The sequence below is a fragment of the Leuciscus leuciscus genome (assembly GCF_965113295.1).
Source record: "Leuciscus leuciscus genome assembly, chromosome: 15".
NCBI lineage: Eukaryota > Metazoa > Chordata > Actinopteri > Cypriniformes > Leuciscidae > Leuciscus > Leuciscus leuciscus.
This window is the reverse complement of record NC_138739.1, coordinates 12,314,054-12,331,744: the sequence shown is the minus strand read 5'-3', so window position 1 is coordinate 12,331,744 and position 17,691 is coordinate 12,314,054. Positions and strand designations below refer to the sequence as shown.

At 35.7% G+C, this 17,691-nt stretch overlaps 1 protein-coding gene and 1 long non-coding RNA gene across 2 annotated transcripts in view; one reads left to right on the top strand and one right to left on the bottom strand.

Moving 5' to 3' along the window:
• The first annotated feature begins 890 nt into the window (after positions 1-890).
• On the top strand, positions 891-8,966 carry LOC309476117 (uncharacterized protein). Its single transcript, XM_082139317.1, has 5 exons — positions 891-1,003; positions 3,298-3,630; positions 3,841-4,182; positions 4,488-4,624; positions 8,846-8,966. The coding sequence occupies exons 1-5, from the start codon at positions 952-954 to the stop codon at positions 8,960-8,962; spliced, it is 981 nt and encodes a 326-aa protein (XP_081995443.1). The 5' UTR covers positions 891-951; the 3' UTR covers positions 8,963-8,966.
• A 1,584-nt stretch (positions 8,967-10,550) lies between these two features.
• Positions 10,551-17,691, bottom strand: part of LOC309476343 — a 216,821-nt gene continuing 209,680 nt past the window's right edge. The window contains exon 4 of the long non-coding RNA XR_014198027.1: positions 10,551-10,561. This is a non-coding gene — a long non-coding RNA (uncharacterized lncRNA). The remainder of the gene's footprint in view (positions 10,562-17,691) is intronic.

Sequence of the window (17,691 nt, the reverse complement as noted above, 5' to 3'; positions counted from 1 at the left end):
TGACATAAAATTGAGATTTTGGTCATACCGCCCATCCATTTACTTTGCTAGATAGCAGAAAAGGTTCCCACAGTTTTACATACAGTATGAATTTTTTAATTGTGTTCACCACAAGTAATAGACTACATTGGAGCCAGAAATAAGTAAATAAATGGCTGCTATTTTGCATAAGTTTATTTGTAATTTCCAGAAAGAAAGAAAGAAAGAGAGGGCAGAGACGTGGTAGAATGAAAAGTCAGTAGGCCTGTGTAGTTTCTTCATTCACTGTGACCTATCCCTGCACTGGACGGCCAATTTCACATGTATTTTGTGTATTTTCAAAATACAAAATACTGTATTTGTATTTAAATACATTTTTTCACTCAGTATTTTGTATTTGTATTTAAATACATTTTTCCACACAGTATTTTGTATTTGTATTTTAAATACATTTCCATGTATTTATGCCCATCTCTGGTTGTGAGAAAGTCATTTCTGACTTTATAACTCGCAATTGCACGTATTTAACTCGCAATAGCAAGAACAAAAGTCAGAATTGTGAGATAAATAGTCACAATTACCTTTTTTTTCTCTCTTTTTTTCTACAGCATCTACCAGCAGGTGGGACAAAGTTTTTATTTTAAATTTTTTTTATCCGGACTTTATCTGGATATGTATTTTACTTTATAGCCTACTCATGTTACTTGTCTTTACCTTGTTTAATTTTTAAAATAATTAAAGTAATAAACTCAACATGGTCTGCAAATTCTTTAAAATAATAATAATATAGGCTACTGCCACAAAAAAGTAGCCTATATAAAGGTTACAAACGGAAGACTGCGAAAAGCACTTAAGAAAACAGCAGGTCATTCGTGAGGCTATCAAGTTTCAGCCTAACAACTGCCGCAGCATCCGCACCCTAGGCTATGTATTATAATCGGCATTCATTGTTTCAAGGGGAGAGGGGTGAAAATGAAGATTCTCTTTCATTTGATCTGGGTGATCTTGATTTTACTCGACCACGGTAAGATTAGGGTTTGTTATAATCTATTTTCTGATGTTGCATCGATTTCTCTGACTGCATTGGCGCTGCAGTGATGGGAGGATTGATTAAATCCGCAGCATGCCATCTGTCTGTAAATGTTGGTATTCTTTTGCATCGGTGCACAAAACAATAATAACGACACTGTATTATCCGTATCTTAATGAAACGGGGTGATCTGAAGAAGGCTATTTTAACGGAATAGGGGAGCGCGGGGCACAACGTAAAGTGGGGCTATAGTTGTACTTGTAACGCACTTGTTTTAAATACTTCCACACATGCTAGGATGTCCACACACTTGGTGTATTTACTAGTTGCCATATCAACACATAAGAAAAAATTGCGGCAATTTTTTTTTTTTTTTGGAAGATATCCATAGACATTTATTAAACCATAGCAAAAGTAAATTTCTTGCTTAAGTTAATTTTCATCTCTATTTTTTGTGTTTATTTAAAATGAGACAAATCTGATATTATTTTAATCTCCAATATGTTATTTAACAGTTGAGATTTTTAAATAACAGTTGAAAGACTGTTATTTAACAGTCTTTAATGCTTCGCTAACTAGCAGAAGACACTAGCAGGGTTTAAACCCCAGTTGTGCAGGCGGGGGCATGTTGTAACACTGCGTTACAATGTGCCCCTATTAGAAATATGCTATGATATTCTATAGTTTTATTAATTTTATTGAGAAAACGTGAGAAAAAGGTGAATAAAGACTGAGAGTCAATGTTCAGAAATGACTAATTATTTATTTGTTTTGAACTATGTTGTATAGCTGTGTTTTCATGTGTTCGTAGTCAAAACTCCAAAAATAGTTTATATTTAATTATTAAAAATTGCCATTATTTTATATGACAAAGTTTTTTAATTGTATTTTTATTTAGTTTGTCTTGTATATATATTTTTATTAGATCAGATAACATTTTAAGCTGTTATATGTCATGTTACAATGTGCCCCTCACATGTTACAATGTAGGTGGGCTATGGGGCATGTTGTCACATTTCACTTCCATTCTTTCGGGGTATATCCAGAAAAAAAGTATATAAAACAAAACCACATAATTGTACTAGACATGTGGGAAATTAATGTGGGAAAAAAGAAATACTCTGAATCATAAGTAGATTTACACAAACTGAGAAAGTCAAAAAGCGTTACTTTGTGCCCCCCTCTCCCCTAATCTATAATATTTATTATGAGTCTATACATTTTTATTATATAAATGCGCAAATATAGGGAAAGGGGGCAAACTATCCCTTGCAGAATCTGCAAAATGTTAATTATTTTAACAAAATAAGATGGGATCATTAAAAATGCATGTTATTTTTATTTTATTTAATAGCCTAAGATATGTTACATAAATGATGTATACTCTACATATAGTACACTAGAAAAAAGAAGAAAAGAAAAAAGCTGAATTTAAAATGACCCAGTTCAAAAGTTTACATAGCCTATTAATTTTGAATACTGTGTGTCGTTACCTGGATGATCCACAACTATTTTTTGTTTTGTGATGGTTGTTCTTGAGTCCCGTGTTTCAGTTAAACTGAACATTGTTCTTCAGAAAATCCTCCAGGTCTCACAAATTCTTTTGTTTTCAAGCATCTTTTGCATATTTGAACCCTTTCCAGCAGAGACTGTATGATTATGAGATCCATCTTTTCACACTGAGGGACTCAAACACAACTATTAAAAGCTTCAAACATTCACTGATACTCCAGAAGGAAACATGATGCATTGAGAACCAGGGGGTGTAAACCTTTGAACAGGATGAAGATGTCCACATTTTTCTTATTTTGTTTAAATATCTTTTTATTTTATTCAGTCCTGCCCTTCAGAAGCATCAGAAGATAGATACATGTCTACCAGAAGACAAATTAAGTAGAAAATACCTCTTCACATCAAAACGTTTACACCCCCGGCTATTTATTCATCATGTTTCCATCTGTTTTTTATAAATCAAGCTTTTTTTTTTCTTTTCTTTTTTTTGTGGACTATTGTGAACATATTTTATATAAAATATCTTATTCAGGACAGTATTGAATGAAAAATAACATGCATTTTGTATGATCCCTCTTAATTTGTTAAAATAGTGAACATCAAGAGTGTGTAAACTTTTGAGCACGTCTGTACAAGAAGATATTCTTCTGCTGTTTGTTTGCACATGTTACATTATGAATACAGACATATGTTTATACTTAAAATCTATATGATCTGTAGAAAAACATTTTCACAGCACTATTGTATTTTTTTATTTGGCTTATGTTTTTCTCAAGGTTCATCTGGTGTTAATACAGATAAAGTGTCAGTGCCAGTGATGGAGAGAGATTCAGTCACTTTATACACTGATGTTGAAACAAACCAACAAGAAGAGATTAAATGGTATTTTAATGACACTCGAATATCTGTAATCAGTGGAGATCTCAGTTTTATCTGTACAGATGTTCAGTGTAATGAAGATACTGAGAGATTCAGAGACAGACTGAAGCTGGATCATCAGACTGGATCTCTGATCATCACAGACACCAGAAACACAGACTCTGGAGAATATAAACTACAGATCTTCGGCAGCAGCGACAGTGAAAAGATCTTCAATATTACTGTTGAAGGTGAGTCATTTAAAAACGTTTAAATACAGTTTATATATTTTTAAAGCACATTGTTAATGTGTGTTTATAGGCACAGGCCAAAATGTTTTTTTTAAGAGCGAAAGTCAAGAAAAGGCTTATGCAAAGTCATGTTCACAGTTCTCCCGTGTTGTGTAGTTTTTATTTGTTTTCAGCAAAAGATCCTCCAGCATCTGTTGGTTTGTGTTTCAGGTGTTTCTGCTGCTGAACGAGATGAAGTGAAGAGAAACGAGGGAGAAACTGTTACTTTTGATCCTGGTGTAGCAAGAAAACCAAATGATGTGATGACGTGGCATTTTAATGACACTCTCATCGCTGAAATCACTGGAGATATCAGTGATATCTGTACAGATGTTCAGTGCGAAGATAGTGATGAGAGATTCAGAGACAGACTGAAGCTGGATCATCAGACTGGATCTCTGACCATCACAAACACCAGAAACACAGACTCTGGAGAATATAAACTACAGATCAACATCAACAACAGCAGCTTCAGCATCACTAGAGTGAAGAGATTCAATCTTACTGTCATTGGTGAGAATATAATATAATTAAATCAATCAATGCATTTTCCTTTGAGGAATTAAAAAAAGAAAGTTCAATATTTTTAAATCAACCCAATAAATGTTGAGTTGACTTTTTTTGAGCTTCGGATCAATAACATTTTGACTAATGTTATTAACTTGATAACTTGAAAAAATGCATAATATTAGTTTTCCAGTGACCGCTGCTGTTTCATGTTGATACAGCTGATGATCAACATAGAAGGGTCTAAAGTAAAAAAAAAAAATTAAGTACTGGGTGGATTATCATTCACAATAATGTCTGTTTCTCTGTAGATGTTTCAGGTTCAGGTCTGTCTTCAGGAGCTGTAGCAGGAATAGTTGTTGGTGTTCTGCTGGTGTTTGCTATTGCTGTAACTGCTGGAGTGATTTACTGTCGTCACCGCAAGACCCATGCACCAGCAGCACAGAGAGTAAGTATTACATACAGCTGACTTAACAAGATAGATGAGATTTACTGTGCAAAAACAATGTTCTTTTTTCTGGATTTAACATAAATGTAAATAAAATGTAATACATGTAAATGTGAAATGTTTTCTTTTTTGCTCTTTACTTTTATTTTTTATTTTTAACAGTACAGAAGCAGATATTCACCAGTGAAACAGTCAAAACAATCAAAAACACCAATAACTCCCAAATAAACATTTTGTATATTTTGCGTTTGTGTAACTGAAACATCAATCCTTCTCATCACTGAAACTGTCACGTTTTGGGTTTTGGTTCTTGTTCTTGTCATTGTTGTAACGTCTCCAGGGGCCTGTACCATGAAGGTAGCTGAACAAACTCGAGGTTACAGGATTAGTTTTGAGTTGACAAAACCAAACCGATGCAATCAGGCTTTATTGGTACCATGATGCAGCTCATCAACTTTCTCTGTCAACTCAGGCTTTGATCCTTAAGCTATGATTACTCCACGCGCGCGTGCACATAAAAGAGTGACGTCACCCCTGAACAACCAATCGCGGGTAGAGCGTGAGCAATATATTTTCCCGCGGAGGAGCAAGAGATAATCATTCAGAATTACGATGAATTTAAATATGTATTTCAAGCTCGAAACAATACGGTCTCTGCTGCCAAAGCAAGAGAAGACTGTTGGAGAAAGATTGCTGATTGTAAATGTGTAAGTTAAACAAATACGTTCTATATTTATGTAAAATGATGTATGTATGTGTAGCCTATATGTGTAATATAGCCTATTTTTCTAATATATAAAAAATGATACATGCACATTTTTTTATATATTATAAAAATAGGCTATAGGCTATATTACACATAGGCTACACATACATATAGGCTATACATAATTTTACATCAATATAGAACGTATTTGTACTACTAAGAAAGCTAGGGAATCCTATCATAAGATTAACAGAATAATAATAAAGATTTAAAATAATTCTTAACATGTATTATAGTAGGCCTACATTTGTGCAATTTGCTTTTTGAAAAAAATAAAAAAATGTGTTCATGTGATGTCACCCTATCAATATATCTTACCGGCAATTTTATAAAAGCCCTCTTTTATGGACATGGCCGATAAATGTCCGGGGAACACTATTAATGAAACTATTCATGTACTCCTGCAGAGCGAGGACCACCTTGCGAATGGTTCGACAAACCGTGTTTTCCCCTATAGCTTCTGTGCGTCACCCACCGTGCGGGAATGTACCACTTGCAACAACAACAAAAAAACACAACGCAATATTTGCAGTACAGTAAGTGCATGAATTCGACGTGTTAAATTCTTTATGTGCGGCTCAAGAAGTTCGCAAAGATAAGACATTCCTTCCGCGGAAAATCTGTATCTTTCATACAAGTAACTATCAGGAAAGGCAAGGGGATTTTGTCTGGCTAAAAACTCTTTCTCTACGAAGTGCTCGTCAAACAATTTGCGCTGAGATGTCACAGGATTTGGAAGAAAAGGTGAAGACATTGCAACAGACACTGGGAATAAGTTACGTCACCTATATGTTTCTTTGCTCTCAGCTGATTGGTCAAACTTCAGTCTGAGATCTTGAATCCAGAACATAACCTGCCCCGGAGCAGGCTAGCCGTGCAGCGTAAGATACCATGGCGACGAACACCGATTCAAGCCAAGCTACTTTCATAGTACCTAAAACCCAGGGTTGGTGGAAACTAAACTGAAACATAGCTGGCTAGCCACCTAAACCGGCTTCATGGTACAGGCCCCAGGTAGATGAAGAAGGCAAACACGAAGATACAAATAATAACAAGAGTTTAATTCTCACAATAGATTCCAACAGGCAAATACACGAAACAGTGTGCTATGCACAAACAGAGTGCTCTTACACAAACAATAAGAGTGAAAACCAGGAACTTAAATACACAGAAAATGAATGCAAAACAGGTGATGAAGATAATGACTAACTAGACACTGAAAAACTAATTAACAAGACACAGGTGATAAAACTGAACTAATGAGGGTAACCAAGGGAACAGAATGAACTAATAAGACAAGACTAGATGGTAACACTTTATATTACGACCCGCAAACAACTGCGTAAGTAAACCGAAACTACGGTGTATGTTTCTGTAATTATAGTGTACTTCCGTGTAGGTATAAGGGAACAATATGTTAAGTTTTGGGTAATAAAGGGGTAACAAGCAGATATACAACCTGCAAAGAACTTCGTAAGTAAACCGAAATTACGGTGTACGTTTCTGTAATATAGTGTACCTCCGTGTAGGTATAAGGTAACAATATGTTACGTTTTGGTTATTAAAGGGGTACAGATATATAAGCAAATTATTTATAATGTAATTATTTTAAAACTAACAGGTACCTATTCTGTATATATTCCAGGCAAAAATTGTACATCTGTTGTATATAAAAGTTTTTATCACATTTCTGGCAAAATATGTTCTTGTGCAATGTAGTTACAGGGTAATTTTGACATCTGTGGGTTGAAAATTAAACTTTTTGGCAATGCTATTTATTGGCTTTTCTTACTAAACTACTTAACGTTAAGCCAAAAAAAAAAAAAATAGTTTTTGCTATGATTTTAATTTAAAACGTACCATGTAGTACTTATACTTACCTTATCACATTGTATTGCAATGACACTTAAATGTCAGGGCAAATATACTGTGTAATTAAAAGTTTTTTTAAGTAGCCTACCTTTCTCTGTAATTACTGTGCAAATAGTGTTGTTTCGTATTGTTACATAGTAAGTAGTGTTTGTTACCCATTTCAACTGTGTGTTTACAGGGTAAGTGTAACTCCTGCGGGCTGTAAATTAAAGTGGCGCTTGTTACCCCCTTGTTCTGTGTAGTTACAGGGTAAGTGTAACTCCTGCGGGCTGTAAATTAAAGTGGCGCTTGTTACCCCCTTGTTCTGTGTAGTTACAGGGTAAGTGTAACTCCTGCGGGCTGTAAATTAAAGTGGCGCTTGTTACCCCCTTGTTCTGTGTAGTTACAGGGTAAGTAGAGTAAATATACAATAAAGGATCCAATTTAATTTCTGACTTTTATTTTACAAAAAAATGTCAAAACACTTTATTATCTTAATAAAACATTATCTTTTCTACAGTATACTCAAACAACAAAGTAACACATTATACCCCCCCCCCCCCCTTATTTGCGTCCCTTGCTTTTCTTCTTCTTTCTTTTCTTGCTCTTCTTTTTCTTAACTTCCACTGGGGACTCTGAAGTTGAGGAGTTGATGGAGTCCCATTGGTCTTGCTGCACTGCAAAAATATGAATATACAGTATATACATGCTCTTAGCAAGCTACACCCTCAATATTAAGTTGTCGAACAATCCTCCACTCTAAACATTTTGTACCACCTGATATTACTGTAGTAACTGTAATTTTGAAGAAAACACATTTTGGTGAAGTTTGAGTTAGATCATGGGGGGTTGTGATATTTTATAGTGATAATGACTGTAGTGCAGCAGAAAATGTTTTTTAAAAAGGCTTTTATATACAACAGATGTACAATTTTTGCCTGGAATATATACAGAATAGGTACCTGTTAGTTTTAAAATAATTACATTATAAATAATTTGCTTATATATCTGGTTGTACCCCTTTATTACCCAAAACGTAACATATTGTTACCTTATACCTACACGGAGGTACACTATAATTACAGAAACGTACACCGTAATTTCGGTTTACTTACGAAGTTCTTTGCAGGTTGTATATCTGCTTGTTACCCCTTTATTACCCAAAACTTAACATATTGTTCCCTTATACCTACACGGAAGTACACTATAATTACAGAAACGTACACTGTAATTTCGGTTTACTTACGCAGTTGTTTGCGGGTCGTAATATAAAGTGTTACCGACTAGATTAGACAGAATAGATGAAAACATACTAAAAGTCCATGAAAAACGTGACAATTGTCATGTGTCTTGTTAATGTGATTCCCTGTTTGTCATGTGATCATGCCATGTGTCTTGGTCAGTTCTTATCGTTGCACTATGGTGGTTGTTCCGTTCCCGAGTCTTGTTCCTGTTCCTGAGTCTGAGTCTGAGTCTGAGTCTGAGTTTGTATTTGTGAAGTTTTGAGTTTATTTAATAAAAGACTGCTGCACTTGGATCCTGTTTCCTCCTCTGCTTCAACCAAACGTAACAGTAACCTTCTGTGAATCTGTGTTTTCTTACAGGAGGGTGATGCTGACAATAACCCACCGCATGATCCCAATGACATTCAGGAGGGTGATGCTGATAACCCACCACATGATCCCAATGACATTCCTTTGGAGGACATGGAACATCATTAAATCAGACTCATGCCAAGGCTCCAATAAAACAATGGACACTGAAGAGAATCAGGAAATGATGAGAGACGAGGATCAGCTGAAATTCAGTTTGGCCAGTTTGGCCAAACTGATTAATCCGGGGGCCTGTACCATGAAGGTAGCTGAACAAACTCGAGGTTACAGGATTAGTTTTGAGTTGACAAAACCAAACCGATGCAATCAGGCTTTATTGGTACCATGATGCAGCTCATCAACTTTCTCTGTCAACTCAGGCTTTGATCCTTAAGCTATGATTACTCCACACGCGCGTGCACATAAAAGAGTGACGTCGACACTGAACAACCAATAAAGAGTAGAGCGAAAAGGTAGAGCGAGAGCGATATATTTTCCCGCGGAGGAGCAAGAGATAATCATTCAGAATTACGATGAATTTAAATATGTATTTCAAGCTCGAAACAATACGGTCTCTGCTGCCAAAGCAAGAGAAGACTGTTGGAGAAAGATTGCTGATTGTTAATGTGTAAGTTAAACAAATACGTTCTATATTTATGTAAAATTATGTATGTATGTGTAGCCTATATGTATAATATAGCCTATAGCCTATTTTTATAATATATAAAAAATGATACATGCAAATTTTTTATATATTATAAAAATAGGCTATAGGCTATATTACACATAGGCTACACATACATATACATAATTTTACATAAATATAGAACGTATTTGTACTACTAAGAAAGCTAGGGAATCCTATCATAAGATTAACAGAATAATAATAAAGATTTAAAATAATTCTTAACATGTATTATATAGTACATTTGTGCAATTTGCTTTTTGAAAAAAAAAAAAAAAATGTGTTCATGTGATGTCACCCTATCAATATATCTTACCGGCAATTTTATAAAAGCCCTCTTTTATGGACATGGCCGATAAATGTCCGGGGAACACTATTAATGAAACTATTCATGTACTCCTGCAGAGCGAGGACCACCTTACGAATGGTTCGACAAACCGTGTTTTCCCCTATAGCTTCTGTGCTTCACCCAGCGTGCAAGTATGTAGCACTTGCAACAACAAAAAAAACGCAACGCAATATTTGCGGTACAGTAAGTGCATGAATTCGACGTGTTAAATTCTTTATGTGCGGCTCAAGAAGTTCGCAAAGATAAGACATTCCTTCCGCGGAAAATCTGTATCTTTCATACAAGTAACTATCAGGAAAGGCAAGGGTATTTTGTCTGGCTAAAAACTCTTTCTCTACGAAGTGCTCGTCAAACAATTTGCGCTGAGATGTCACAGGATTTGGAAGAAAAGGTGAATTCATTGTAACAGACACTGGGAATAAGTTACGTCACCTATATGTTTCTTTGCTCTCAGCTGATTGGTCAAACTTCAGTCTGAGATCTTGAATCCAGAACATAACCTGCCCCGGAGCAGGCTAGCCGTGCAGCGTAAGATACCATGGCAACGAACACCGATTCAAGCCAAGCTACTTTCATAGTACCTAAAACCCAGGGTTGGCGGAAACTAAACTGAAACATAGCTGGCTAGCCACCTAAACCGGCTTCATGGTATAGGCCCCAGGTGTGTCTGACCAACAACAATAATCAGACACACCTGGATTAATCAGTTTGGCCAATCATGGCAGACAGGAAACAAAGGAGCCTGCTTAAGTTCAGGAAGTAGTGCAGCTGTGCATAGGGCCTATTATGTCACGATTCCAAGATTTCAGCAGTCGGCACCAATACCAGTAAAAATTTCACCAGAAATATTTTTCGCTAAATATATGTTCTATATTACATATTTATTATATTTTTATCAGAAAAATTAACGCCTATCTTGTGTACCTAATCTTTATCCAAATGAGTCAATATTTAATCAAATCACAAAAATTGATTTGTATTGAAATCGTGGAATTTGTCAAGCAATAATACTAATAATAAATACTATAATAATAATAATAATAAACATAGCTTACCAGGGGCCTGTACCATGAAGCCGGTTTAGGTGGCTAGCCAGCTATGTTTCAGTTTAGTTTCCGCCAACCCTGGGTTTTAGGTACTATGAAAGTAGCTTGGCTTTATTCGGTGTTCGTCGCCATGGTATCTTACGCTGCACGGCTAGCCTGCTCCGGGGCAGGTTATGTTCTGGATTCAAGATCTCAGACTGAAGTTTGACCAATCAGCTGAGAGCAAAGAAACATATAGGTGACGTAACTTATTCCCAGTGTCTGTTGCAATGTCTTCACCTTTTCTTCCAAATCCTGTGACATCTCAGCGCAAATTGTTTGACGAGCACTTCGTAGAGAAAGAGTTTTTAGCCAGACAAAATCCCCTTGCCTTTCCTGATAGTTACTTGTATGAAAGATACAGATTTTCCGCGGAAGGAATTTCTTATCTTTGCGAACTTCTTGAGCCGCACATAAAGAATTTAACACGTCGAATTCATGCACTTACTGTACCGCAAATATTGCGTTGCGTTTTTTTTTGTTGCAAGTGGTACATTCCTGCACGGTGGGTGAAGCACAGAAGCTCGGGGAAAACACGGTTTGTCGAACCATTCGTAAGGTGGTCCTCGCTCTGCAGGAGTACATGAATAGTTTCGTGTTCCCCGGACATTTATCGGCCATGTCCATAAAAGAGGGCTTTTATAAAATTGCCGGTAAGATATATTGATAGGGTGACATCACATGAACACATTTTATTAAATTTTTTTCAAAAAGCAAATTGCACAAATGTACTATACAATATATAATAGCCTACATGTTAAGAATTATTTTAAATCTTTATTATTATTCTGTTAATCTTATGATAGGATTCCCTAGCTTTCTTAGTAGTACAAATACGTTCTATATTTATGTAAAATTATGTATATGTAGGCTATGTGTAGCCTATGTGTAATATAGCCTATAGCCTATTTTTATAATATATAAAAAATGTGCATGTATCATTTTTTATATATTATAAAAATAGGCTATAGGCTATATTACACATATAGGCTACACATACATACATAATTTTACATAAATATAGAACGTATTGGTTTAACTTACACATTAACAATCAGCAAACTTTCTCCAACAGTCTTCTCTTGCTTTGGCAGCAGAGACCGTATTGTTTTTCGAGCTTGAAATACATATTTAAATTCATCGTAATTCTGAATGATTATCTCTTGCTCCTCCGCGGGAAAATATATCGCTCACGCTCTACCCGCGATTGTTGTTCAGTGTCGACGTCACTCTTTTATGTGCACGCGCGCGTGGAGTAATCATAGCTTAAGGATCAAAGCCTGAGTTGACAGAGAAAGTTGATGAGCTGCATCATGGTACCAATAAAGCCTGATTGCATCGGTTTGGTTTTGTCAACTCAAAACTAATCCTGTAACCCCGAGTTTGTTCAGCTACCTTCATGGTACAGGCCCCAGAAATTGTAGGCTATGTAAACATTGTAACATGTTGTCACTAAATCTCATAAAATTCTGTTTAGTTACTAAAATAAAACAAGCTAAACTCAAAAGTTGTCAGCTATGGATTCAGACAGGAACAGTGAGTGATTATCTTGTCATTTTCATTATAAGCCCTAATGCACTGAACTGGTTTGACACATCAGTCATAATGTCCTGCCTGTGTTCATCCTCACTGTTATTACTGACTGCATGCATTTCCAGAAATACCTCACAGTCTCAGAGGACTTAAGAGCTCTACTGCACTACTGATACTGAAGCTGTTTCTACTGATTATCTTGGTGCAGCTTATTCATATTCATTTATTTATTTTAAAGTTATGAAAATACTTGGTGTGATGTTGTCAGGAGGAGTGTTACAGCACAAATTTCACACAAATGTGTGTATTAAACAATGGCATTTTATAGCAATTAAATCATAGTGTGTCTTCATACGTTTGGTAGATATATCTTTATCTTCATTGTTAAAATATGCAAAAATGAGTCACAATGAAATGGTCAAATTCAGATATTTTATGAGGTGCTGATTAGTTCTTTCATGTTATTTGTCGGCATGTGAGGAGGAAGACGAAGAGCCATGTTATTGTCTATGTTTTTTAATCTTGTGTCTCATTCAGTTTTGGTCATAAATCATATTCAGTTGTGTTTGTCAAGCATCTCGTGTCTCTTTCAGTTCTATTGTGTTTAGCTGGGGTTTATGAGTATGATTGTTTTTTAAACTCATGGCATTATTGTATTTTGCTGATATGTAGAATATTATCACTGTTTGATGGAAATGATTTGACCAGTGTAGCCTTCAGCTAGCTGACTTTGGCTCTTTCTTTTGGCAATACTCTTGTTATTTTATTCATTTTTTTGGATGGTGGATGGTGTCTTTTGTATGGTGCTCATTTTAAAAATGTAAATAGGCTCAATAGAGACTCATTTATTTTATGTGTAAAACCAAATAAATGCTAAACTCCTCAAGCCTGTACCTCTGATTTGACCATCATTTAATAAGTGGACACAAATGCTTTAGTTTTCTAACACTAAAGGTTTTTTAATAAGAATATCTTACTCTTTCTGTTTTCTTTAACTTTCCATCAGCCAAGGGGAAAAAGTGCCTGAAAACCCACAATGATTTTTTCATTTCTGAAACAAAATATTTGTGTGTTTATGTGATAAATATTATTAAAAACATATGATTCACTCATAACGGGTGGAATTTATGTCTCCAAAATATTTTTGCATGTTGTCAGAAATAATCGTGGACTAATATAACATTGGATCATCAGTTATAAATGATTTCACTTTCACCAACAGTTATAGTGATTGTTACTACAGTAAAACTGGTCATGGTATTTATTATTTTGGTCACTGGGAGCCTATTGAGATGAGGAGTATGGAGATGTTAAAGCCTCTTGCACTTCAAGAGAGAATCTGTTAGGATAATGAAAGAGACCAGACAAAAGACATACACGAGTACACCTGAGCAATATGAAAAGAGACCCACAAAATATAGACTACATAATTTGATGTTATTGTAGATGTTAGAAAGCTTGCTAGTTAGTCTTAGCCTCTTATAGATCGAGGCTGCCAAGATACATTAACAGTAGGCTCAAGGCTAATGTAACCCCTCTCACCGGGTCCTTCACACCCCGCTCCGTGCGGGTCTCGAACCCGGGTCTCCGGCATGAGAGTACACAGAACATGAGAATGACACATATTGCACTGATTTAATACAACTGAAAAATATATTTTTCATCTGTTAAAGGAGCCTTCAAAAAAAAAAATAAAAAAAAAATACACATTTTATTCTGTAAGCCGTGTTTAACTCTTTCAAATAAGCATCAGCAGGTTCTTGAGCGTTTCGCCCCCGTCACTGAGAGAAAAGAGGAGGGACTGAATCTCATCTTGTGCTTCATTCAGTTTGTCTCAGAGGAATCTTTATAATGTGTCCCACTGCGTCACCAGACCAAAATCCCACTGCACTACTGGCTTTCATTCACTCTTGCTTTTAAACACTCGGTCAAATCAAGCGAGAGGTCACGTTTAACTGAGCGTCTGAATGCCTTGTGAAATGGAATAAAAACAGGCCTTGCTTGAGCGTCCAGATTGAAGATACAGTACCAGCAGATGTTATAATTAATCATCTCTGACTTCTCTGATCTCTCCATTCTTCATGTGAGAGGGAGAAATGTGTTCAGCATTTCTTATCAGATACTCGTCTGTTTCTTCTGAGTTCAGTGCAAAAATATCCAAAGTGTGGAATAAAATCATTGAATATTGTTTCTGCTGCCGGTTTCCAGATGTGTTCTTGGTTGCATATGCTTGAGCACACCTGGTAAAGTGGTCAATGACAACCAGTATGTTTGGTTACAGTCCTGACCAGCTTCTGTTTCCTCATTTGTGTTTTCCTGTTGCCGAGGGACATTTGTCTTGGTTTTGTGTGTTCTCTTTGTGTGTTTGCAGGGTAGAGTCAAGCTGTGGTTGATGTGGGCGATGAAAAAAGTTCCTTCTTTCCCAGTGTTGTTGTCGATTGAGGCCTTTCCAACACCAGGAGCTTTCATGAGTATTCATTGGTTGTTTAGTCTTTTGTGTTTCTTTCTTTCTTTCTTTTTCTGTTTGTTGTGTTCTAGTGTCCTTTTATGTTTATCTGTCTCTTATCACTATGTAAGGGATAATGTAGAGCGAGGCGGTTGTTATAGCGAATACAACCCCGACAGGCTGATAGTATCCACTGAATTATGAAATATGAGAAGCTTTAACACCATCTCCGCACCCCTCGGATTCCTGTGCTCTTTTTTCCTCTCTGTATTTAGTTCAAATAACAAATGCACAAAAGATACCCAATATAGTTACACTTTAGAATACTGTTCCAAATATTTAGTAATTCCTTCCGATGGATTTGGTAACACTTGGGTCATTACTATAGGTTACCATGATCTTTAGAATTAATTATACATTATGAATCTGTATATAGTAGTTCTTAGTAGTTCTCTGGCAGGTATGAAAAAAAGAGCAGTTATTGATTAGTTAATAGTGAACTACCACATTCAACTGAGTGCTATTACTTATTATTTCATTAATCAGAGTTCCTTGTTAGGTAATAGTAGTTACTATGTTAATAGTGTGTTACTCATTTGTTCCTGTGTAGTTATTCATTAATGACAGAACAATATTCTAAAGTGTTACTCAAAATATTATTATTAATAATAATTATAATTAGAACAATTTAAATAATTTGAAAAATGTTTGTTCGTTTAAACATTTGCAGCAAAGATGCTGTGTATGACAGAATATTATATCCGATACCATTATTGTATTTCCTGAAAAATGTCAAGGTGGAGATTGTTGCAAAGGCTCAAACATGGAATTTAATCTCACTCTAATGCTCTTTATATATTTTACAGGAAGCTAAAAAAAAAAAAAAAAAAGCCCTTACAAACCAAATTACCAGAAGAGAGGCTGAAAAGGCAGTGTCAAAGTGGCTAATCGGTGTCAGGGACAGGGGAGGAAACCGTACTGCGAGGGCACGTGGTGGAGAGCAAGATGGGTAAAAGTTTTAAGATATGCTTGTTTTTATGTGGAAATACAAACTTCAAAAATGATAGTGCAAATCAATGCAAATTCATAGCGTAATCAGCGCTCAAACGCACACATAAAGCTTGCCACAGCACACTGGCAAACATAATGATTATGAGTATCGTGAAAAACAGGAGACTGTCTAAACATTTTAATAATTTATTGATAATGTTTTCTTGTGTTTTCGGCTGCATAATGTAAGTTGACGATGCTGACTATTTTCTCTTTTCAAAGGGCCGTTGGGAGAGCGACAACAGAGGAGTGAGAAGCTGCATTGTTATTGTTTTGTTTGTGAAATAGTTAATTTTTCAGATATGCATATATAACTTTTATATATATATAAAGCTTTAACTTTTTTCTTTTCTTGTTTTGTGATACTTCTACTTGCTTAATAAAGTAACTTTAAAAGTGAACTACTGGTTTCTGTTCATTGAATACCTTTAACATTTTAGTGTAGTTTAGTGGATTACATGTAATGTTTGTATTTAGGGGTTTACTGTAAAATAAAGTAACTCAAACCAACAAATATGGCCATATATATATATACTCGTTGTGGCCCATAAGAGCCCTTGATAAGACCTATCTGGGTCCCATCATCAACCCATGTGGGCAGACTTCTGTAGGCCCCAAATGGGAGCTACCCATATGGGCCCGATATGGAGCCCATCAAGAGCCCATCATCAACCCATCTGGGCTAACCCATGTGGGGCCTCCATGGAAACTGAGGACAAAATTAGCTGGGTCCCAGTTGGGTAGCCCAGGTGGGCCCCAGATATCAGCCCAAGTGCAACCCCTTTGGGCCCCACATGGGTTTGTTGGCTGGGTAGGACCCCGACGCGAAGTGGAGGCAGCCTGAAGGGGTTGTATTCGCTATAACAACCGCCTCGCTCTACATTATCCCGCTTATTACATGGCTACCTACCAAATCAATCAATAATTTGACACAAAATATTGATTTAAAAAGGAGTTTATTGATTTAAAAACGATTGTATTGCTTCCACTAAAGAAAATAGTCCGTTCCGCCTCTACGGTTAGAATCCTGCGTCCATAGCAACGCTCTGTTTTTCATGGCAACGGTGTGTTATACTTCGCAGCGGTCTGTTATCAAGAAATAACAGACCGCATTCTACATTAGAACAAGTACTCCTCGCTGCAGACTGTAGAGCGGTGACGTCACATATTCACGTCACGTATGTGTTACCACGCATGCGCCATATTGAGGTGACAGCACAAATTTGACATAATATTTTTTTTAAATGTTAATGTATTAAAAAAACTCTAAAGTAATAATAAAAACAGCAAAAAGGAGTACATAGTTTTAACTATGCCTGATCTAAGGTAAACTTATAAGGACTTTCAGAGTATATATTGTTTAAAATCTGTGTAGTATTTTATTTAAATTTTTTCACATTCTGTTGCACTTCACTGTGTAAATTACAAAATTACTGTAAACATTAATGGCACCTTATATATTTCTTATTTTAATAATTTCTGTGTAATAGTTAATAATTGTTTATTTGTGTGCATTATATAGGCTATTATAAAACATTTATTCCAATAAAGTAGTTTGAATAAAGTTAAACCAAAAAGTACATTGTCAATCTCTGTATCCCATTTTATGCATGCCAACTCAAAAAAATCGAACTAATAACACTGATACATTTTATTTCAAAACAAAGATGATAATTGTATAAAAGAAATATGTACACATACAGATAAACA

Excerpts from the sequence above, each read along its gene's own strand:
- LOC309476117 (XM_082139317.1), top strand. The coding sequence starts at position 952 with ATGAAGATTCTCTTTCATTTGATCTGGGTGATCTTGATTTTACTCGAC. Across the intron at positions 3,631-3,840 it reads CTTCAATATTACTGTTGAAG|GTGTTTCTGCTGCTGAACGA; the intron begins GTGAGTCATTTA and ends TTTGTGTTTCAG. Across the intron at positions 4,183-4,487 it reads ATTCAATCTTACTGTCATTG|ATGTTTCAGGTTCAGGTCTG; the intron begins GTGAGAATATAA and ends GTTTCTCTGTAG.